The 24,750-nt window shown below is 42.7% G+C and overlaps 1 protein-coding gene across 1 annotated transcript in view; it reads right to left on the reverse strand.

Moving 5' to 3' along the window:
* Window positions 1-24,750, reverse strand: part of swi2 (Protein singed wings 2) — a 494,822-nt gene that overhangs the window by 32,088 nt on the left and 437,984 nt on the right. Inside the window, exons 6-7 of the mRNA XM_067139747.2 lie at window positions 16,265-16,453; window positions 8,617-8,886 (exon numbers count right to left, since the gene is read on the reverse strand). Coding sequence (XP_066995848.1) covers window positions 8,617-8,886; window positions 16,265-16,453 — 459 coding nt within the window. The remainder of the gene's footprint in view (window positions 1-8,616; window positions 8,887-16,264; window positions 16,454-24,750) is intronic.

The raw sequence follows: 24,750 nt of genomic DNA on the forward strand, positions 1-24,750 counted from the left end.
AAAAACTCAACACGCTTAGATGGTGATGCATCATTAAGTTCTTCTTCTTCTTCTTCCTTATCTTCCTCTTCTTGATCTACATCCTGCTTCTTCTCTTCCGTATCTTCTTCATGCTTTTCTTCTTCATGCTTCTCTTTATGATATGATGTTTGCATAGAAGCAAAACTTGAAGTAGACTGCGGTAATGAAGTAGAATTAAAAATTTCTTTGAGTGGTGTACTTAGTTGTGTTTTTAAAAATAAATCCGTGTCTGCTTGAATACGTTTAAGCTCTTTAAATTTCCGTCGAATATTGTTTCGAGCTTGGATGATATGTTTTGTGATCTCCTTGCTAGATGTTAACATGATGGTGGTTTTTAATCAAGTAGTTACTGTAATTCTGTGTTAATGCATATAAAATGATCGAAACCCATGCGATATCGTCCATGCTGTACATCACTTTCTTTATCAATAACTAAAAAGCTGTAACGGTGTAATGACCAACATTTAGCACACATACGTTTAAAGTCATCGAATGTCATATCAGTGTTAACATGATCGTTATACACATGTCGCATGTTGCGCTCATCTTGCCGAAAAAGCACAATAACATTTGCGTTGTCGCGTATCAACTGCTTGGGCACACGAGAATAGGTTTGGCACAAATAGATGCAATCAACATATTTATGTCGACCCATACTAAAGAATGCACGAATAACGTTTTGCTGTTCTGTTGCGACATCATCAAAGATCATTAGAGAATTAGGAAGCACATCGTCTGGTGATGGTACTTGCTCATGTGAATTAAATTTAAAATATCTTATTCCATCTTTAACTAGATCGTGCATTACAGTTTGTAGAATAGTATATAGCGGCTGATAGAGTGACTTTGCGAAAACGTAAATATTCTCGAATCGTATACCATTTACAGAAGTAATAAGTGTGAGTAAAAGATTTGTTTTACCGCATCCCGACGGACCTGATATAATACATCGCACAGTAAAAGGAAACAACGTTCCATGACGTTTTCTTGTAGTTGTACTAGAACTAGGTAAGAGATGTGGTACAATGTCGGTAACAGGTAGCGTGTCTTGCTGCTTTATAATCTTCATGATAACTGAATCATAAAGTACGTAATAGTAATATATATATATATTAAACGAAACAAGAGGCAACGGTTAGTTTATGATTTGCTCTTGACTAGTAAAGTCGTGTCCAGCATGGTGAAACAACGATATCCAAACGACATGAAGAAGAAGAAGAAAGTAAAAACTGTTGGATGGAAAGATGTTATAAAGGCTGCGCAAAAAGCTATTCGAGGGGAATACAATCCTCGTGTAGCTATTACTAAGGCGTTACGCGCAGCAAGAGCGAGAATTTCTCCAAAGTGCAGAGCAATATTTAGTAAACGTGCGCGAATTATTCCTGTACCAAAACGAGGAGGATTTCTTCCTGCGCTGTTTGCTGGCTTAGCAGCTTTAGGGTCATTGCTAGGTGGTGCTAGTGCTGTAGCGAGAACTGTCAAAGCTGTAGAAGAAGCGAAACAACAGTTGAAAGAGAGTGAACGTCATAACAAGACGATGGAGGCAATTGCGTTACGAGGCAAAGGTGTGAACATGAAGCTAGCGCCATACAAGAAAGGGCTTGGTATCTACATTTCTCCAAAAAACGTCTACTGAATGCACTGCCATATCGAGCTCTAACGCATGATGAAGTTTTTACGTTTGCTAAACAACTAGGAATTCATTATTTTCGAGGAGTGTATATGCGTGATCAACTACCAGCACGTCCACGTGAACGTGAAAGTGCCGTAATTAACTTGGACGACAGTCGTGGACCTGGAACTCATTACGTTGCTTATGTAAAACGTAAATCTAAAGTATGGTATTTTGATAGCTATGGAGATTTACCTCCTCCTTTTGAGCTCATACGTTATTTCGGAAGCAGTGCAGACATTGTTTACAATAAAAACCGTGTGCAAAACTTTAATACACGCATGTGCGGACGATTATGTCTTATGTTCTTATATCAAACCCAGACAGTAGAGAAAGTGTATTAGTGTCTACGTGATGACGAACAGTGAAAGAACGTTTGCTGTACGTGGAGAAGGACCTGAAACAACCATCTATTTTAATCCGCCAATCGAACTTGGTTATCAGCCGCATAGTCTTGGACTAGTATCGTTTGAAAGCTACAATAAAATCTATAATGTGCGTGATGGTTTAAACAAGTTCTATTACGATGAGTATGTGCTAACACTACCCTCAGGTAGTTATACAGTAGATGATATTCACGACTATATTGAAAGTACGTTAATTGATCAGTTTGGGGAAGATAGTTTTAGTAATCATAATTACAAGTTCTCAATCACTATAAGCAACATTACGCACAAATGTGTTATTGAATCATCATTTAAGATTGACTTCAAATCACAACCTGATTCGATTGGTCCACTGCTTGGATTTTCATCGAGGGAGCTCCTACCGAACGTACGTTACGAGTCTGATCAACCTATAAAACTCTTCGATGATTATAATGTGAACATTACTTGTAATATTATTACAGACTTGAATAGTAATCTACAACCTTCGCACGTCCTGCACGACTTTATTGTTACAGAGGAACGTGGATATACTATTTGTGAGAAACCAGCAGTAGTTCTTTATCATCCTGTGTCTGTAAAACACATTAGCAACATTACTCTTAGACTTGTAAATAAACATAATCAGTTTATTCATTTAGATCAGCACGCGTACGTAGCTTACAAACTACATCTTAAACCAGTATGAAAACCATCTATAAAACACGGTGTACATTCCGAAGGCATACTACATGTGTGCAGAGACTCATCGAGTTAACAGATACCCATAAGCAGATACTCCAAGATTTAGGATATACACTACTACAACAGAATGGAAGAAATGCTAGACATTACGAATACAGTAGAAAGTCGTGAAGGTGTAGTACGAAGTGAGCTTCATTCTTATCAACCTTTTACGTTTGGATTAAATAACAATGATGAAATTCATTTTATTATTAATCAACAAGATGTTTACACCTTACCACACGAAAGCTACCTCTATATTGAAGGACGATTAGAAAAGTCTGATGGAAGTGGACCAAGCACTTCACAACTAAACAACCATGCTCTAGCTTTTCTCTTTTCTGAAGCGCGATATGAAGTAAATAATGTTGAAATAGATCGAACGAAGAATGTTGGTATTACAAGCGCAATGAAACTCTACCCTTCTTTCTGTGATGAAGAAAGTAATCTTTTGCGGATGGCTGGATGGTGTCCAAAATCTACTAACAACTGGATGATTAATGAGGATGGAACTTTTACGGGTATGTTATCACTGAAACATATTTTTGGATTCGCAGAAGACTTTACACGTATTATAATCAACGTAAAACAAGAGCTTATTCTAATCCGTGATCGAAGTGATTACAATTCTCTTAAAGCAGTAGAAACACCTGTAGAATCGAAAATAACACTGCATCGTATACTGTGGCGGATCCCACATGTAACCTTATCTGATCGTGAAAAACTTCGATTGCTCAAGATTGTAGAAAATGATACACCATTACCTATACGTTTTAGAAGTTGGGAGCTGCATGAATATCCTGTGTTACCACCTACAAACAAGCATAGCTGGGCAGTTAAAACATCACGTTTTACTGAGAAGCCCTTGTACATTATTTTTGGATTTCAAACTAATCGTAAATTCAATCACGAAAAAGATAGCTCACTGTTTGATCACTGCAAATTAAGACACGTTAGACTATATCTCAATGGAATTACGTATCCCTACGAAAACATCGACATTAACTTTGAGAAAAATAAGTTTGGGATGCTCTATGACATGTTTTGTAAATTTCAATCATCGTATTATCAGAAAGAAGATCGTCCGCTATTTACACCTCAAGAATTTAAAAATAAAGCACCGATTGTAGTTATAGACTGCTCTTATCATGAAGAATCTATAAAAGAATCTCCAGTTGATATTCGTTTAGAATTTGAAACATCTGAAAACATTCCTGCTAACACAGCAGCCTATTGTCTTATTATTCATATGAGTGATGTTACTTACCATCCGCTAACGAATATTGTTACGAGACTATAAATAAGAATAGATCTTTATCATTTTCATTAGTGTGTGCTTCGACATCGTACGCTATGGAACAAAACTGTAAATGTGCATGCTGTTTGCATGCTCATACGCAACATCTTATTTATGTTTCACGAGTGAGTGAGGCTATTAAGATGTTCTATAAACGTAGATCATCGATGCCGAAACATCTTATTCAATACTTACCACCAGGATTTTTATATACGTACGCTGCCTCTTACGTACATAATTTTTGGGACATCCTTCCTCTACACAGTAAGATGTCAATCGAAGTAGCTTTATGCAGAACTTGTGAGCGACATTACAAGCATCGAGGAGAAAATGGTGATGATGATTGGGATGGACCAAATCCGAGGATTGAACACTGTACACAGTGTATGAATGAACTTTCTCTAGTACTTCATGATGATGATGATGATTCCGAAAAGGAATAACAGCAAGGTAAGAAGTACATGATCTTCTCTGTAAAGCATAACATACTTAGTATAATATATTTCTAAATGCTTTGTTTAATTTGAATGTTGCAGGAGGCATTTCGGAAGCATACGTTGTTAAGAAGCACACCAACCTTGTCAGCAGCAAAAACGAACACTGTTGTAGTACATTTGTAAATAAATATTTGATCGCATTCAAAAAATGTTGTACTTATTGCATTGCTTTACACCGACTTACTCTTAAGAAAACGATCAGGTCTAAACATGCACAATGACGTCATCACAACAGCACTTGCTTACTCTAGCTTTCCCGATGCATGTTTAAACTCGTTCGAATTTACCGCTACCACATTCCTTTACATCGACTTACTCTTAAGAAAACGGACAAGTCTAAACATGTATGATGATGTCATCACAACAGCACGTGCTTACTCTAGCTTACCCGATGCGTGATTAAACTTGTTCGAATTAACCGCCACCACATAGAGTGCAGCAGCGAGGTAAGCGATGTAAGATGGTGGTAGCTAAAGATGTCAGCACGGTGCTCTGTTGATTAAAGATGGCTGCTTGTCAAAAAGATTTTTTCAAGTTATCCGCCACCACATAGAGTGCAGCACTGAGGTTTGCGATGCAATATGGCGGGTGACAGCTTGTCAAAGGTAAGTAGCTAAAGAGGGCAGCACTAAGGTTAGCAATGCAAGATGGTGGATGACAGCTGTGACGTAAAATATTACCCGCAAGATAGCACCACGATGCCCTTTTCATTAAAGATGGCAGCTAGAATTTTTCAAATTAACCGCCTCAAAGGTAAGTAGCTAAAGAGGGCAGCACTGTTCTCTCTGGATTAAAGATGGCAGCTTGTCGAAAAGAATTTTTCAAATTAACCGCCTCAAAGGTAAGTAGCTAAAGAGGGCAGCACTGTTCTCTCTGGATTAAAGATGGCTGCTTGTCGAAAAGAATTTTTTCAAATTATCCGCCACCACAAAGAGGGCAGCACGGTGCTCTCTTGATTAAAGATGGTAGATGACAGCTGAAGAGCGAGTAGAATTTGTTTCCAAATAAGAGCACGTAGAATTTGCCACCACCACATAGAGTGCAGCACTGTTCTCTCTAGATTAAAGATGGTGGATGACAGAAAAGCGCATAGGTTTGTAAAGCACGTAGAATTTGCCGCCACCGCATAGAGTGCAGCACTGTTCTCTCTAGATTAAAGATGGTGGATGACAGAAAAGCGCATAGGTTTGTAAAGCACGTGGAATTTGCCGCCACCACATAGAGTGCAGCACTGTTCTCTCTAGATTAAAGATGGCGGATGACAGCTGTCAGAAAAGCACATAGGTTTGTAAAGCACATGGAATTTACCGCCACCACATAGAGTGCAGCACTGTTCTCTCTGGATTAAAGATGGCGGATGACAGCTGTCAAAAAAGCACGTGAGTATGTTTTCAAACAAGAGCACGTGGAATTTACCGCCACCACATAGAGGGCAGCACTGTTCTCTCTGGATTAAAGATGGCGGATGACAGCTGTCAGAAAATAGCACGTGAATTTGTTTCCAAACAAGAGCACATAGAATTTACCGCCACCACATAGAGTGCAGCACTGTTCTCTCTGGATTAAAGATGGCGGATGACAGCTAACGAAATTGCCCGCATGATAGCAGCACAGTGCTCTATTGATTAAAGATGGCGGATGACAGCTGTCAAAAAAGCACGTGGCTTTGTTTCCCAACAAGAGCACATAGAATTTTTCAAATTGCCGCCACCACATTTCAAAGGTATCTAGCTAAAGAGTACAGCACTGTGCTCTGTTGATTAAAGATGGTGGATGGTAGCTGTCAAAAAAAGCACGTGAGTTTGTTTCCAAACAAGAGCACGTGGAATTTGCCGTCACCACATAGAGGGCAGCACGGTGCTCTCTTGATTAAAGATGGCTGCTGTCACGTGGAATTGTCTGCTACCACAGGTATCTAGCTAAAGAGGGCAGCACTGAGGTTTGCGATGCAAGATGGCTGCTGTCAAAAAGCATTTTTCAAATTATCCGCCACCACATTTCAAAGGTAAGTAGCTAAAGAGGGCAGCACTGTGCTCAAAGATGGCGGATGACAGCTGCACGTGGCTTTGTTTACCTCGCGCTAGTTAGGTTAAGTTGGTAGCACTAAGGTTTAGACCCGTCAAGATGGCAGCACTGTCGATGACAGGTGACGAATTTTGCAGCTACTGCGATATAGAGGGCAGCACAGTGCTTTGTGGTTTAAAGATGGCGGATGACAGCCGTCAAAACAGCACGTAGCTGTCAAAAAGCACGTGGCTTTGTTTACCTCGCGCTAGTGAGGTTAAGTTGGTACCACTAAGGTTTAGGTCCATCAAGATAGCAGTACTGAGGTTTGCGATGCGTTGTTGTCTGTCAAAAAGCACGTGGCTTTGTTTACAAATCTGTCAAAAAGCACGTGGCTGTCAAAAAACACGTGGCTTTGTTTACCTCATGCTAGTTAGGTTAAGTTGGCACTACTGGGGTTTAGGCCCGTCAAGATGGTAGTACTGAGGTTTGCGATGCGTTGTTGTCGATGACAGCTGTCAAAAAGCACGTGGCTTTGTTTACAAATCTGTCAAAAAGCACGTGGCTGTCAAAAAGCACGTGGCTTTGTTTACCTCGCGCTTGTGAGGTTAAGTTGGCACTACTGAGGTTTAGGCACGTCAAGATGGCAGTACTGAGGTTAGCGGTGCGTTGTTGTCTGTCAAAAAGCACGTGGCTTTGTTTATCTCGCGCTAGTTAGGTTAAGTTGGCAGCACTGGAAGAGGCCTCTGGCTGAGGTGGAGGAGGCCACTGGGAGGCCACTGGCTGAGGTGGAGGTGGAGGTGGCCACTGGGAGGCCACTGGCTGAGGTGGAGGTGAGAGGCCACTGGCTGAGGTGGAGGCGGCCACTGGGAGCCGGAGGTGGCGGTGGCGCCAGAACTGTCCAATTATACTACTCCCTTATGAGCAGATAAAGGAAATGATACAAGACCAAGCTAAGGAATTCGGAAGTCTGAAGAGATGGATTCAAAAAACAAAACGAAGACGCAGTGATAAAGGTAGGAAGGAATGAGAAAGAAATTGCGGCGTTAAGAGAGAAAAGTTAAAAATCTGGAAAAGGAGGTGTCAATATTGAAGAAGGAGACGGAAGCCATCAGTCAGGAAAGGATGAAGAAATGTATTTACATTTACAAGGGAGTGAGAAGAAAGTAGATATTATATACAAAGTGGTGGACGTTATCCAAAACAAAATGTAAATTAATTTTAGCGAAGTGGACATAGATGACGCTGAAAGGGTAGGTAAAGTGAAAGGGCGTAGACCAATTAATTAAAGTTAAGTTGTTATATACCCTAATGGCAGTCGAACGAAGCAGACGTGTGTGCGGAGTGCTGAGTGCTGTGGCGTAAGCGGAATGGGAATAAGCATAGAACTCTACTGAGCGGTCATCGGCCGATGGAACAATCGAATAAAATATCAGGTATGTGGTTTAAAATGTGATATAAAATACTCTGAAATCGTGCTGGCAGCGTTAGTGATTGCTGCGTTATTAGTAATTGGAGGAGTGGAAAGCAACCCTGGGCCACTGAATTGGGAAGATATAGCTAAGATCAAGGAGGTGATAAAAGAGGGCAGCCAAACAGACACTACGAGGGAGCTCATTATGGCACAGAATAAAGATATTGAGGATATGAAAGATAGCCTTCGACTTCCGGCACAATTGAGGAACATTCTTTGTCTGCTAAGAAATATTTTCAACATTAAAAAATCCTATTCAGAGAGAGAGATATGGACAGAGAGAGAGAGAGATGGACAGAGATGGAGAGAGAGAGAGAGAGAGAGAGAGAGAGAGAGAGAGAGAGAGAGAGAGATGGACAGAGAGGGAGAGAGATGGACAGAGAGAAAGATATGGACACAGAGAGAGAGAGAGAGATATGGACAGAGAGAGAGATATGGACAGAGAGAGGGAGATGGACAGAGAGGGAGAGAACTGAATGACATTGTGTATATGGATACCATAACAGACAGGAGTTTACATTGCAGGCCAGCTAAAAACTTACCTGAAAACTAGGAGTAAATTGGCAGTCACAGTGCCAGGGATTAGATCCCAACAATATGCTCACTGCATTGTGGTTACGTTCCAAGGCATTATCCAGTGCATGTGTTGGTAAGTGAGTGAGCAAGTTTCTTCTGAGACTGAAGAATCGAAAACGGAGAAGCCAATTGGCTCCTTCCAGTACTGCGATGGACTTGATGAGGTTGTCATCCAAGTGTAAGTCGAGTACACGGCTGTAGTACTCGTTTGTGACTAGAGGTTGCAAGTCAGAAATCTGTAAATTGAAATTGACAGCGATTAAAGCAAAACAGACTGAATAGTGGATGATCTTGCTGATTATGACAGACCAATTCAGGCGCAGGGTAAAAGGTGTTAGAACAGGAACATTTTAGTCGAAATAAGGAATACTGAATAAGATATTTTATAATAATTTTTAATGTTATTGGTTTTATGTCCCACAAACTATTTTTATTGTTTTCAAAGACACCGAGGTACTGGAATTTATCCCACAGGAGTACTTTCATATACCGATAAATCTGTGGACATGAGACTGCCGTATTTGAGCACCTTCAAATATTACCGGACTGAATATGTCTGCCTGACTGTGGAGTGAATACAGTATTTGAAGGTGCTGAAATACGTCAGTTTCATATCGGTAGGTTTATAGACACATTAAAGAACACTTGCGGGATAAAATTGTGGCACATCGGCGTCTCCGAAAATCGTAAAAGTAGTTAGTGTGACGCATGTAAAACTAATGACATTATTTTATTTAAATACTGAATATTTTGGGGAGATGATTGTCAAAGGTGCATTGATGGAATGCATCATCAGAAATTTACACCACAAATTCCAGCATCTTCAGTATTGAATATTCTGGGAAGATTGTCATCATAGGTGCGTTTCTAAAATGTAGTATCACAAATTTGTACCAGAGATACATATCCAGGATTCTGCACAGAAGCACTTTCCGCTTAGAAAGAAAAGGCTAATGAGAATTTTTCTCTCCTATGTTCTCGGATTGTTGATGAGATGACAGTTAGGAAGTGGGTTGAGTGGACTACGCCCCTGAACAGAATGTGATAAACAGGTGGCAAGAGAGCCTTACGTTTTTATGGTTGTTACCATAAAAATGCATTGGCTTGTGCCTGTTGGTTACTTCCTTACAGATAGGATTAGTGGGGAACAACGGTGTTCCTTGGCTACGCAATGCTTGTGAATTTTGAGTGATGCCAAAGTTGCTAGAGTGTCACTGACATGTGATAGGTGAGTGAGTAATACAACCTGTGATAATAAAGTTCGGTGAATAATCCTGTACTATCAACATAGATGAACAATGCACGACAGTGACCTTACTGTCCTTCGAAATAGTCCCCTCCCATAACTATGCACTGCTGAGATCGGCGATACATGTCCTCGAAACTTTGCAAGAAGGCTTCCTTTGGGATGGTATTCAAAAGCATCGTCACGTTTTGTTGGATATCAGGAATATCGTCAAATCTCTTTCCTTTCAAAGCGAGTTTGAAGCGTGATTTTTAGGCTCTGACCTTTTTCCACCGAGGGGATCCCGGAGAACGCCATTCCATGCTTTGCCGTTTCGTTTCAGGGTCGTACCTGAGACACAAGGTTTCATCCTCAGTGACAATACAGTTCAAGGAATTTGGTGTCGTATCCGCCGTTTCGACAAAATCCCGTGAAGCCTCTAAACGTGCCTGCTTCTGATCGTCAGTCAAGTGATGTGGCACAAGACGAGAACACGTTTTTCTCTTCCGTAACTTCTGGGTAACGATTTGTCGCACGGATTCACGGTTAATCTGCAGTTCATCGGCTGTCATGCGCACAGTTAATCTCCGATCGTTCGTGATTATTGTCCTCACCTTCTCAATGTTTTCGTCACTGACGGCGGACGCCGGTCTTCCGCTACGGGGGTTGTCTAACACTTTCCCGGCCTCCTCGAAAACGGGTGAACCACTCGTACACACACTTCATAAACACGTACCAGCATCGCATGCGTTTCTTTCGGTGTCTTGCCAAGCTTAAAACTGTACATTGATCTTTTGGTCGTTCATTTTCCTGTTCACAGTTCAGAACCAACGCACTAAACACGCACAGTTCATACAGGTCTTACACGGCACACACACGATGCTCAACTGAACAACGTTGGGAGCAGATGGTCAAAACCTGCTGCTACGCAGGTGCAGCGTTGTGTGTCGCCAGTGTTGCCGGATCTGACTTCATTCACCGAACATTATTGTCAAAGGTTGTATAATTATTGCTAATCAATTAGACAGCAGTATCAAGCATGATGATGGTTTATTGGCATCCTTTCCTCATCCTGTGAGAAAGTCTCCTCTTTTTTGGTAGATACGTGCCACATGCTTAAACTTGTCCGAAATAGCCTGGGTGACAAGACAATTCTGTATTACAAGGATGGACAAATTGTATCTTTCAACCACATCGTACTTCTGCAGAAGCTACAGGGTGGACAAAATAAAACTGGCCCGCAAAATATTTATAAGACTGACGTGGAATTGACCCTTGTTTATGAACAGGAGAACTGGCCATCACAGGAAATGCTGGAAACCGTGATTTCGATGCACCAATCTGTTGCTGTCACATGTCTACGCGTGAGCATCTCCCGCATCTCCTGAGTACGTCGCCGTGTCATTACGTGTACTCCCCCACATGAAAATTTTCCGAAAAATACCAAACTGACAAAAAAGCATTCAGAGACATAATTGTGGAATCTATTTTCGAAGAAGCCTCGGAAGTTGAATTTTAGATTGTAAACTGAACATACCATTCGCTGTAAAACTGTTGACCTTGATCGTATTGTTCTTGTTCAGTATTTTGATGAAAGATTTTGTAGTGTTCTGCAGTGCAGAAAGGCGTGTTTACTGACCAGTTGAATGAAACACAAAATGGTGCTCACGATGAAACAGCGCGTGTTCATTGTCGAGTGTTATGCGAAGAACGATTCGTGAAAACTTGTGCGGAACTGTCTGAGCAAGAGTTTAGTATTAGAAATGTTTTGGCAAAACCTCCAGCAAGGTCTGCAGTGCAAAATTTAGTGGCAACACGGCGTGAAACTGGCTCCGAAGCGAATAAACAAAGTTGTTGCTTGTCCAAGCCTTGTCCCGTTTCTCTACAGGGTCGGGTATGAGGTGAGACGAATCTGTCGTGGCGGGTTTTTATGACTGGATGTCCTTCCTGACGTCAACCTAATCAGAGGAGTTGATGACATGAAATATGATAGTAGGGAGAGGGTGAAACCTGGTGTCGAATAGTACCAAGGGGTCTTCTTAAAGCTCAAGGTCCCCATCCAACGGACAGATCACCATCAACAGCGTCATATGCCCTCACTCCACATGACCACTGCGGAGAGTTTTGGAATTGAATCCAGGCTTTTGGCACGCAATCCAATGATTAGAAATTGTATACCACCACCTCCCCTTCCCTGCAGGCCAACATTCTGATGGTGACATTTTTTCGACCAACGGGACTCGAACCGGCTAACTATCCGAAAGGAGTTCGAACACTAGAAAACACTGCTTGAGTGAAGGAAAGCCTGAAACGAAGTGCGACGAAATGTCAACGCCACTTATCTGTGCAAGTGGAATTTAAGAGATCGTCGTGTCCAATCATTATCAAAAAGGACCTGCATCTGCATCCTTACAAATTTATTGTTGTTCATGCGTTATAGCGTCCAGACGAACCTTCGCGTGTTGAGTTCCGCCGGTAGTTTCTGAGTGAAGTGGAATCAGGACTTTTGGATCCTCACTTTTTCATTCTTCAGATGAGGCCATATCCACCATCTTCTGTGATGTTCATTAACAAGGGTCAATCCCGGGTCAGTACTATTGTAAATATTTTTCCGGCCCGTTTTATTTTTCCCCACCCGATACAAGAGAACGAGGGACTGCATTTAGCTAATAAACTGCGGGGCGCTCACAAACTGCAGAAGATGAGTGTAAAACTCACAGCTCAGTTGCTCAATGCATCCGTCGCGTTTTTCTAGAAACAAATACTGAAAGGTCTGAGAATGTGAACGGGCTAAGTATTCCAAACATGCGATGAGCTAAAGCAATACGGCAGAAATAACAGAGGTTTTTACTCACTCTGATGACTATTTCAGTATCCTGAGAGATGCGTCGGGACTCTTATTTGCTCCGGTAGCCGTAACACTGGATTTCTTGGCTTCAGAGTACGTATACAGAGCGCTTATTGAGATGTACACTGACTGACAGAGCAAATGCAACACCAAGAAGGAGTGGTTCGAAAGTGATGAAAGGTGGGGAAAAAACAGAGACGGCACGGACGAATAATTGATGTTTATTTCAAACCGATATGCAGGTTACACAATGCGCACGGCATCGACTCAGTAGGATGTAGGACCACCGCGAGCGGCGATGCACGCAGAAACACGTCGAGGTACAGAGTCAATAAGAGTGCGGATGGTGTCCTGAGGGATGGTTCTCCATTCTCTGTCAACCATTTGCCACAGTTGGTCGTCCGTACGAGGCTGGGGCAGAGTTTGCAAACGGCGTCCAATGAGATCCCACACGTGTTCGATTGGTGAGAGATTCGGAGAGTACGCTGGCCACGGAAGCATCTGTACACTCGTAGAGCCTGTTGGGAGATGCGAGCAGTGTGTGGGCGGGCATTATCCTGCTGAAACAGAGCATTGGGCAGCCCCTGAAGGTACGGGAGTGCCACCGGCCGCAGCACATGCTGCACGTAGCGGTGGGCATTTAACGTGCCTTGAATATGCACTAGAGGTGACGTGGAATCATACGCAATAGCGCCCCAAACCATGGTGCCGCACTGTCTAGCGGTAGGGCGCTCCACAGTTACTGCCGGATTTGACCTTTCTCCACGCCGACGCCACACTCGTCTGCGGTGACTATCAGTGTCAGAACAGAAGCGTGACTCATTGGAGAACACGACGTTCCGCCATTCCCTCATCCAAGTCGCTCTAGCCCGGCACCATGCCAGGCGTGCACGTCTATGCTATGGAGTCAATGGTAGTCTTCTGAGCGGACGCCGGGAGTGCAGGCCTCCTTCAACCAATCGACGGGAATGTGTTCTGGTCGATATTGGAACAGCCAAGGTGTCTTGCACATGCTGAAGAATGGCGGTTGACGTGGCGTGCGGGGCTGCCACCGCTTGGCGGCGGATGCGCCGATCCTCGCGTGCTGACGTCACTCGGGCTGCGCCTGGACCCCTCGCACGTGCCACATGTCCCTGCGCCAACCATCTTCGCCACAGGCGCTGCACCGTGGACACATCCCTATGGGTATCGGCTGCGATTTGACGAAGCGACCAACCTGCCCTTCTCAGCCCGATCACCATACCCCTCGTAAAGTCGTCTGTCTGCTGGAAATGCCTCCGTTGACGGCGGCCTGGCATTCTTAGCTATACACGTGTCCTGTGGCACACGACAACACGTTCTACAATGACTGTCGGCTGAGAAATCACGGTACGAAGTGGGCAATTCGCCAACGCCATGTCCCATTTATCGTTCGCTACGTGCGCAGCACAGCGGCGCATTTCACATCATGAGCATACCTCAGTGACGTCAGTCTACCCTGCAATTGGCATAAAGTTCTGACCACTCCTTCTTGATGTTGCATTTGCTCTGTCAGTCAGTGTATGTTTATATGGTCATCTTGCAACAACTGCTCAAATATCTGCCATTTTATAAAGTGAGTCAATTTCATATTAAAATTATTCTGGATATTTCCATTCTCGATTTAGATCCAACAACCACCCTACAGCTAAACAGTTCACTTTATCTTTCCAGAAAATACTGATTCACACACTACTCCATGCACGGAGACGATCGAACTGCCTAGCCTAGCCCTGGAGGACATCCCTATTTTGACTCTCACGATGAAGAAAGACACGGTCGTTGGAATAAACACCTTGACTCCATGCTTTGACCGCTCAGAATTTGGCATGGTAAGTGACATTGAATCAAGTCATCATTATCTCGAGGAACATCCCGGAAGGGATATCAGTGAGTTTTCCTCTGAGGCTGTGAAAGAAATCGTTGCTTTTGTTGTGGTTGAAATTGAACGGAGCATACAGTTGTTTGAGAGAAGTTGAAAATTCGAGTGTTAATTGTCACCTAATTAGGATTAAAAAAGAGGTGATTTGGTTTTCCCACCGAAATACGTAATTAGTGTGTGCAGGTGAGCTGAGAAAAGAATAAGGGGAGTGCAAAATTCCGCTAATAGTGAGAGTGACGAGAAATATGCTAGACTTAAAGACATCGCAAGTTCTAAAGGACTTGTTTGCATGAATCTGTCTGCAATGTGTTAACTAAACATTGCATTGAACAGTCTGTAGAAGACAATCGTGTCCTTTATCTGATTAGGCTAATATGTCAACTGTACTTCAACATTCGACTAAGACACATATTCAGAGTGCAAAATGAAAAGATTCAGGGAACAACAACTAGACAATATTTACGAGGGGGAGTCAATAAATAAGTCGCAAAACTGAATTGAGGCAAAAATAATCAAAGTAACTTTCTAACATTTATTTCACTTTTCCACACATTCACTCTGTACATTCAGGCACTTATCCCATCTCTTTACAAGTCCTTGAGAGCCAGCAGCAAAGAAGTCCTTTGGTTGCTGTCGCAGCCAACGTGTAACCTTATAGATTACGGCATCATCTGTGTCAAAATGACGGCCACCCAAATGATATTTTAGGGGTCCAAACAGATGAAAATCACTGGGGGATAAGTCAGGAGTTGATCCATACGCTGCAATGTGGTTGCAGTTGACACCTCCGCAGGACGACCAGGACGCTCCCCATCTCTGATGCTTTTCCTTCCATTGTTAAACTTCTGGATCCAATTGAACACAGCTTTCCGTGAGAAACAGTTTTCACCATAGACAGGATGCATTTCGCGATGCACTTCTTCTGTAGACAGTCCTTTGGCCCACAAAAAACGCACAACTGCACGCTGTTCTTCTCGTGTACAGTCATGCAACACATGTGCCATCGTGCACTAACACCCTCTGACTGAATTAGTGCCTGCGAGATGTCGTACTACAAGCATACATATGCTGCCATCTGCTGGCCAAACTTGCGCGCGTAATTTCAAATGGTATAAGGCACACACATGTTTGCGACTTATTTATTGTCTCACCCTCGTACGTAGTTCAAAGGACGGTAATGATCACAGTTGAACTGTGATTGCAATGCTTGTTATTGCTCATTTGTGGTCTATAAGAGTCTTTAGTTTGATAAAATGTATAGTTCGATACGTTGTTATTTTGTGTACATTGTAGTTTGTTATAATTAGGTGCCTTGTGCTTGCAATAGGAAGAAAACACAGTTTTGACCGCAGTCCTGCTCTTTCAGTAACGCACGGTGGTGCTAACGGGGCGTGGCCTTAAGGGCCTGTGAAGTCGACCCACTTTCTCCAAAGGCTAGCAGTCGTGTGGGGCCGTTCTGTTACTCTTCTTAGATGGCTTTCCGTGGTATTCCACGACAACGCTAGTCAAATACTAGGACTGTAGGCCATGGCCATTCCCTTCCCCGTTCTAGCGCCAGAAGACCTCCCCGTTTCCAAAAGACAGCCGTTTAAATTGTTACCAAGTTTCTTCTGTAATCCACATTATGAAGTATATAGCTACCTTATTTCCTTTGAGGAGTACAGTTGCCGTGTTGGTGGGAAGTGTCGGAGGAAGTTCCACCAACCCCAGGTTGCTGCAGTTCACGAAGATGAACGGAACCATGTACTCCCTATTTTCACTCCATACAATGTTATTAATCCAACACGTACAATTATTTGGAGGTTCCCGGGGGCATTCCTCTTCTAAAGCCTGAAAAAAAGCACAAAAATACAGTAATACAAACACACACACAATTCCTGCATCGAAAGACCAATGCCATATAAAGAGACATTCTTGAACTACTATTGCACCGTCATTGGCCAGATAAGATGGTTAGATGGGAATAACTTTTGTCAGTACACATAGAGAAAATTATACGTTCATTTTTTCAGGATTTCAAAACAGTTATTTCCATGGGGAACGATTTATACTATTCTGATTTAGAAATCGTCTGTAATAATAATAATAATAATAACAGAAAGACTCCATGTATTGTGAATGTATCTTCGAACACCATATTTATTAACATTCAACTGTTTGATATATGTACCAACACACATATTTACAAGAAAAAGTAAAAATTTCCCAAACATACCGGCCACCAAAAGGCACTGGCCTTTTAAGAAGGGAAGAAGAAAGATAATTCACTTCAGGAATAAACATATAACACAGATAGTCAGGGGGTTCATAAAGGTATAAATCACATCACTGTGTAACTCGAAACTTTTAGTATTCTTTCTCATTTTCAGGCAAAACACACAACTTCTTGATGGGTCGTTTTATGATAGAGGAGTTTGTTTTCACAGTGGCGACCCGTACGAGGTTGTCTTCACCAGGATGAACCGACTCTATTACGCCCACTCGCCATTGCAGAGGTGGTAGGTTGTCATCTTTGATGAACACAAGATCTCCAATTCGAAGATGAGGATGTTTCTCAGTCCACTTGTGGCGCTGCTGCAGAGTGTTAATATATTCCCTGTGCCATTGTTTCCAGAAGTCCTACGTCATCTTTTGAAGATGTTGCCATCTGGAAAGTCTGTTTATGGAACAGTGAACAAGGTCATGATCAGGAAGTGCAGTGATTTGTTCCCCAGTTAGGAAATGAGATGGGGTTAAACAAGATAAGTCTGTAGGATCATCGCTGAGTCTTGTTAGAGGACGAGAAATCAGACAGGCCTCTATTTGGGAAGAAAGGGTAGTTAATTATTCAAAGGTAAGCACCGTGCTACCGATAGTTCTTCGCAGATGGTACTTGAAAGATTTTACCATGGACTCCCAAACTCCGCCAAAATGTGGTGCTGATGGAGGGATGAAATGCCAGGCGATCCCCTTTGTGGTTGCAGCTTCGACAATATTTCTGTTTTGATCAGAATCTTGTAGAAATTCTTGCAGTTCTTTCAGCTCCTTTGCAGCACCGATGAAGTTAGTGCCATTGTCGCTATAGATATTTGATGGACATCCTCTGCGTGACGTGAAACGTCGCAGTGCGGCCATGAATGCATCCGTTGTAAGGTCTGAGACAACTTCCAAATGTACAACTCTTGTGGCAAGGCAAGTGAAGATGGCAACGTAGGCCTTGCCCGTTCGTTCGCTTCGCAGTGTTCCAATTCTTATAAAAAATGGACCAGCATAGTCTACCCCCACGTTCAGGAATGGTCTTGCAGGGGTGATTCTTTCTTTGGGAAGATTTCCCATCTTCTGTTGATTTGTTGTTAATTTTAATTTGTAGCATGGCAAGCATGAATGAATGCACCCTTTAACGACTTGTCGAATTCTTGGAATCCAATATCTCCCACGTAATGATGACATCAGGAGTTGGGGTCCAGCGTGGAGTAATCTTTGATGTTCACTTAAAATAATAAGTTTCGTGAGGTGATGCTTGGGTGGTAATATAAGTTGATGTTTAGCTTCGTAAGAGATGGATGATGCATTGTACAGTCTTCCACCAACACAAAGATAGCCATGTTGGTCCAGGGTCGGGCTTAAATTCCTAATGTTGCTAGCTGAGTGAATGTTCTTTCCTTGCTCGAGGCAACGAATTTCTTCATGATAGGATATTGCTTGAACAGTCTTGATACATACATTGAGGGCATTACTTATTTCTTGAGGCCTTAATGGGGACATGTCGCGATCATCGGGGTTTCTCCTGCAGTTTGAAGCAAATCTGAGGCAATAGCTAATCGTCCTGAGTAGTCGGTTTAACGAAGAGAATGTGTTTAGAAATGAGTCGTTATGTTGCACAATAACAAGTGAAGTTAATATTCTTTTGTCTTGTATCTTGTTAGTGTCGGAGACAGTTTCTCGTTTCAGCCAACCTGAGGGATCTAAGCATAGCCAGGCTGGACCGTGCCACCACAGCATGTTGTTCTTCATGTCTGTTGGTCCAATGCCTCGCGAGACGAGATATGCTGGGTTATCCTGAGATTTAACATGAGACCAGTGATTCGAGGGAGCAATTTCTTGAATTTCTGCAATCCTATTTGCTACGAACGTCTTCCATTTAGTGGGGCACGCATTTAACCATGCTATTACAATTGTCGAGTCAGTCCAAAGCTGTATCTTAGTGAATGGCAGTTGTAGAGAGGCAAGTGTTTTCTTCAGGAGATGGGAGAGCAGTAAGGCACCACACAATTCTAGTCGGGGAATTGAGACTTGCTTTAAAGGTGCGACTCTCGATTTTGCGCATAACAATCTGATAAGAACGTCACCTTTGTTGTTCACAGACCTCACGTAAATACAGGCGCCATAAACGTGATGTGAAGCATCGCAGAAACCATGAATGTCTATGGACTTGATTTTCCCTTCAGCGAGAACGCACCTTGGGACCTTGATGCTATTAAGCGTGGGGATCTGATCATATAATTTCAACCACATATCAAGTAAGTTTACTGGTAAAGGGTCATCCCATCCTGACCTTTCCCGTCAGAGACGTTGCATGAAAACCTTGAAGCTGATTACTACAGGGCTTATAAATCCAAGTGAGTCGAAAATTGAGGATATCGTTGAGAGCACCATTCTCTTTGTGAACGTCGTATCACCCATTAATTATTGGAAATTTGCGTTACAGTTTATTTGAAACTTGTCCGTGGATGGATGCCAAGTCAACCCTAAGGTCTTTACCATATCACTAACGTTGTCAGTTAACGAGTGCTTAGTTTCTAGTAAGCTTTCTGGGATGGAGTTCAGTAATCCAGGGCTATTGGAACACAATTTTCGCAAAGGAAACCCTGCACGACTGAGAAGCTGTTGTAACTCGATTCTCAGCTCCAGGGGTTCTTCTAAGGTATCTGCTCCAGAAAGACAGTCATCAACATAGAAGTCACGTTTGAGGATCGCGGCCGCTCTCTGGAATTCGGACGCTTCTTCGAGTGCTAATTGCTGGAGACATCTTGTGGACAGAAACGATGCTGCAGACGTGCCGTATGTGACAGTGTTAAGAGCATAAGATTTTAGATTATCTTGAGGATGTTCTCTCCATGATGAACCATTATCTGGCCGTACATCTTTTCAATATCAGCTGCGAAAGCAATGTTGTGAGTGCGGAATCTCATAACTATTGAGCAAAGATCTTCTTGAATTGTAGGTCCTACCATTAAGATATCGTTTAAGGCAGTACCGTTGTCAGTCCTTGCTGATCCATCAAATACGACTCTTGTTTTAGTAGTGCTGCTAGAATACTTGACAACGGCGTAATGAAGCATATAATATCTTTCTCCTTCAACGGGTTCTGACTGAAGTTCCGTCTTGTGTCCAAGGGTCAGGTATTCTCTCATGAAGGTGATGTAATTTTGACGAAGGTCGTCTTGAGTTTGTAGTTTCCGTTCTAAGAGATGAAAACGTCGGCTGGCAGTCTGCATTGAGTTTCCAAGTTTAAACTCTCCCTTAAGGGGTAGCTCTACGATGAATCTCCCAGTTTCATCTCTTCTTGTGGTGTCCTTGAAATGGGCTTCACATTCCTTCTCTTCAGGTGAGTGGTTCACTTCCTCGAGGCTCCAGAACTTCTGAATGTGTATTTCTAAGTTGAGGTCAGACCTGATAAAGAGCGACTTGGTTGGTGTCTCCTCTTCCCTTTCTCGATTGAGTTGTGAATATTCTCCGCTGAGAATCCATCCTAGCTGTGTGTTCTGTAGGCATGGGTACCCTTGTCGGCTTTTTCTTCCGGGTTTCAGGAGCTGTAAGAAAAACTGTGCGCCAATCAGTAAATTGGTAGCCTGAGGGATGTGAAAGTCAGGATCAGCGAGAGTGGTGTCTTGTGGAATTGTCCAGTCCTTGCAATTGATATGTGAGACAGGTATATTGCCAGTTATTCTGGGAAGAACAATACATTCCATGTTGAAGTGATAATCGTTGGTTGTTGAGTGAACCTCAATATTCACTGCTGTGTTTGCTTGGGATGTGAGTTCACCAAAAGACTGCAGTGTTATCGCGCTGGTCTTTTTCTTTTTCAGTCTCAGTTGTTGCACCATGTGTTCGGATATAAAGTTACTCTGCGAACCATTGTCGAGTATGGCACGAACCGAATGGAATCTTCCCTGACCGTCCTTAATAATGATGTTATTTGCTTTACGTCCCACTAACTACTTTTTAAAGGTCTTCGGAGACGCCGAGGTGCCGGAATTTAGTCCCGCAGGAGTTCTTTTACGTGCCAGTAAATCTACCGACACGGGGCTGTCGTATTTGAGCACCTTCAAATACCACCGGACTGAGCCAGGATCGAACCTGCCAAGTTGGGGTTAGAAGGCCAGCGCCTTAACCGTCTGAGCCACTCAGCCCGGCCTGACCGTCCTTGATTTTTACTAAAGCCGTACTCAGAAGTATCTGATTCTTGGATGTGCTTCTTAGAGAAGTTTGTTTTGATTTGCAGGAGATGATATATGGTCAGTCTCATGATGCAACAACGTGTGGTGATATTTGTTACATAATCTACATGATGTTTTTGATGTACATGCCTTCCAAGTGTGGGATGAGCTCAGGCAATTGCTGCATAAAATTTTATCCTTTACTACTTTGAACCTTTCATCACAATCTAATTTAAGAAAATCTGGGCACCTATAAAGCTGATGTTCATCTGAACAGATGGAACATTGTCTTGACGTTGTAATGTATGACTGTTGAGCTGCAATTTTTGACCCTGAACTTGTCTGATGGTTTTGCGATAGACTGGGAGAGGGGTTGGAGGCACAAAGTTGCAATGTCTGACAACGTCTCTCCAAGAACTTTTTTTTGCTAGGGGCTTTACGTTGCACCGACACAGATAGGTCTTAAGGCGACGATGGGATGGGAAAGGCCTAGTAGTTGGAAGGAAGCGGCCGTGGCCTTAATTAAGGTACAGCCCCAGCATTTGTCTGGTGTGAAAATGGGAAACCACGGAAAACCATTTTCAGGGCTGCCGGTAGTGGGATTCGAACCTACTATCTCCCGGATGCAAGCTCACAGCCGCACACCTCTACGCGCACGGCCAACTCGCCCGGTCTCCAAGAACTTAACACGTTCTTTAAACTCTACAGCTTCGAGATGAGAATGTTTATTTTCGAATTCTAGTCTCAATTTATTATCCACTCGCGATAGTAAGAGCTCGTTTAGGAGAAGATCTAGAATGCTTATCTTAGTATCTAGTGCGTTCAGCGCATCAATGCTACCTCGGAATTTATTTACGAGTTGGCGCATCTCTGCTCGGTTGAACATATTTTACCCGGTGATTCTAGGATCTGTTTAATATATTCAGCAGCTGTTAATTTTGGCGAGTGATACCTGCTCACGAGAAGGTCATAAGCTGCAGTAAAATTGGAGTCTGAAATGCCAGTATTCCTAATAGTATCCTTGGCTTCTCATTTAAGCGAGGATAACATATAATGAAACTTCTCAACATTTGACAGATCATTGTTATTAACTATCAGGTTCTGAAAGGTGTCCCTGAAGTGAAGCCAAGTTGTTAATGTACCGTCAAATGTAGGGAGCTTTATTTCTGGCAATTTTATTTGACTTCCTACAGCATTGGTTGAAAGAGAACGTACTTCGTCAGCTAAATGTGAAGTCTGGGAAATGACAGCCTTTCTAAGCTTAGCTTCCAGAAGATCGCTATTATTTTCGAATTCCTGGTGGTAATCGATATGTGAATCGATATTTTCGTCATCATTGAGCTCGAGTTCAGTTTGAATTTGTTTGAAATCTTCCTTAACAGAAAGTAGCCTATTCAGTTTTACTTCGATTAAAGTTGTATCTGCCGTATCAAGTTCAGAGATCACAAAGCTTTCTATGCGTGTTAAACCGGCTTTAAGAACGGATCATTAGAGCTCTCTTTGTATCGGGATCCATGTTGCATTTGTAGAAATTAACACGAATGACTGGTGTCGTCTTTACGTGTCAATTCCGTCTAATTTCCGCCTTCTAAATCATGCGGCACGACTGTAACAGTGTTAGAATGTCCGTGCTTTAGTTCTTATATGTCACACTAGATGACGCTACTTGCCATTATAACGATGTGCAATCCGTTGTTTTGTACAGGTCGCTTATTCTCTTTGGTACGGGTTAATTTGTAAACACTACGGTAGATGTCATAATCGAAATGTCCAAGGCAATGCATTGAAAACACACAAAAATCAACATGTTTCACGAAATTGATGCAGTAAGTAATAGTATTTCATTAGATTATATCCTTTGATACCTTGCAAATACAAAAACTTGCCTGGTTCATGGAGTTTGCCGATGAAATCCATATCCAGGCCGGAGGACCAATATTGGGAATGTATCTTCGAACACCATATTTATTAACATTCAACTGTTTGATATATGTACCAACACATATTTACAAGAAAAAGTAAAAATTTCCCAAACACCATGTGAGACTTGTGCTGGACAAAGCGGAGGCGAGACAGGTTTTTCTCCGGGTACTCCGGTTTTCCCTGTCATCTTTCATTCCAGAAACACTCTCCGTTATCATTTCGTCTGTCAATCATTAATCATTGCCCTTGAGGTGTGCGACAGGGGCTTCATTCATTCATGCATTCCCGACCCGGTCAGATGACTGGAGACAGGCTGTGGATTTTGAATTTAAAACTTATAAGCGCATATATAAACCCTCATCATGCAGATCATCTTCAGTAAAATTCTCTCCGGCTCCATGGCAAAATGGTTGGCGTTTTGGCCTTTGGTCCAGGGGGTCTCGGGTTCGATTCCTGGGCAATTCGGGGATTTTAACCTTAATTGGTTAAATCGTCTGGATCGGGGCTGGGCGTGTGTGCAGTCTTCATTATTAGAAATTGTCATCGTTAGGTAGGCTAGTCATACAAGTCTCCTATAGGCCGTCTGCTAGAAATTTTTCTATTAGTTGTGACTGCCGGTCAGCATCTGCACAATCCAACTGATCGCCCCATCAGAGTGCGCTGGCCTTATATAGGCATCTAGGCAAGCGCGTTCCTATTTGCCTTACGTCGCACCGACACAAATAGGTCTTATGGCGACGATGGGATAGGAAAGGCCTAGAAATGGGAAGGAAACGGCCTTGGCCTTAATTAAGGTACAGCCCTAGCATTTGCCTGGTGTAAAATGGGAAACAACGGAAAACCATCTTCAGGGCTGCCGAAAGTGGGGTTCGAACCCACTATCTCCCGGATGCAAGCTCACAGCTGCGCGCCCCTAACTGCACGGCCAACTCGCCCGGTCTACTAGAAAAAGACCTGCAACAGGCCTCTCCGCAGGCCATACGCCAACAATCTCAACATTCACACGCAACGTATGACTTAACGAGTAGAATGTTAGAAGAAGAAATATTTCAGTCTCCATGTGACCGAGCGAGTTGGCCGTGCGGATAAGGGCGCGCAGCTGTGAGTCTGCATTGGGGAGATAGAGGGTTCGAAGCCCCCTGTCGGCAGCCCTGAAGATGGTTTTCCGTGGTTTCCCATTTTCACACCATGCAAATGCTGGGTCTGTAATTTAATTAAGGCCACGATCGCTTCCTTCCCACTCCTAGCCGTGTCCTATTCCATCGTCGCCATAAGTCTTATCTGTGTCGGTGCGACGTAAAGCAACTTGTAAAACAATCTCGATGTGGAAAGAAGAACAAATTTATTCAGAGCAATGCAAAAGGCAGACGCACCATTCAGCACAGGAGCCGGACACTTCTCCTAATAGATAAGAAATATATAAGAGTAAAATGGTGAACAACGGATTCACTGATGTTAATAAATGGTTTAACTTTACAATGAACTCTATAATTTCAAACTGTATTCTCTCAACTTACCAGAAATTGTGTTCAATTCTTCCATAAAGTTCCTCAAAACGCATTCCCTGCATAATCGATATATTAAAAAAATTGATGAAAACTAAAGTCAGTCAGTCCGGTCATTCTATCCGGTCGATTTCCTTCATTCTTTTTTTAACTGAAAGGTATTCGTGCACAGATTTGTCATCAGGTACTATAAATCACTTAACTTCCGCCTTCCTCAAATTATTTGATTTTACAATTTTTTTGTCGCTTTGAATTAATCCTATCTTTTGCTCTAATTGAG

Source organism: Anabrus simplex, chromosome 2, assembly GCF_040414725.1.
Source record: "Anabrus simplex isolate iqAnaSimp1 chromosome 2, ASM4041472v1, whole genome shotgun sequence".
Taxonomy (NCBI): Eukaryota; Metazoa; Arthropoda; class Insecta; order Orthoptera; family Tettigoniidae; genus Anabrus; species Anabrus simplex.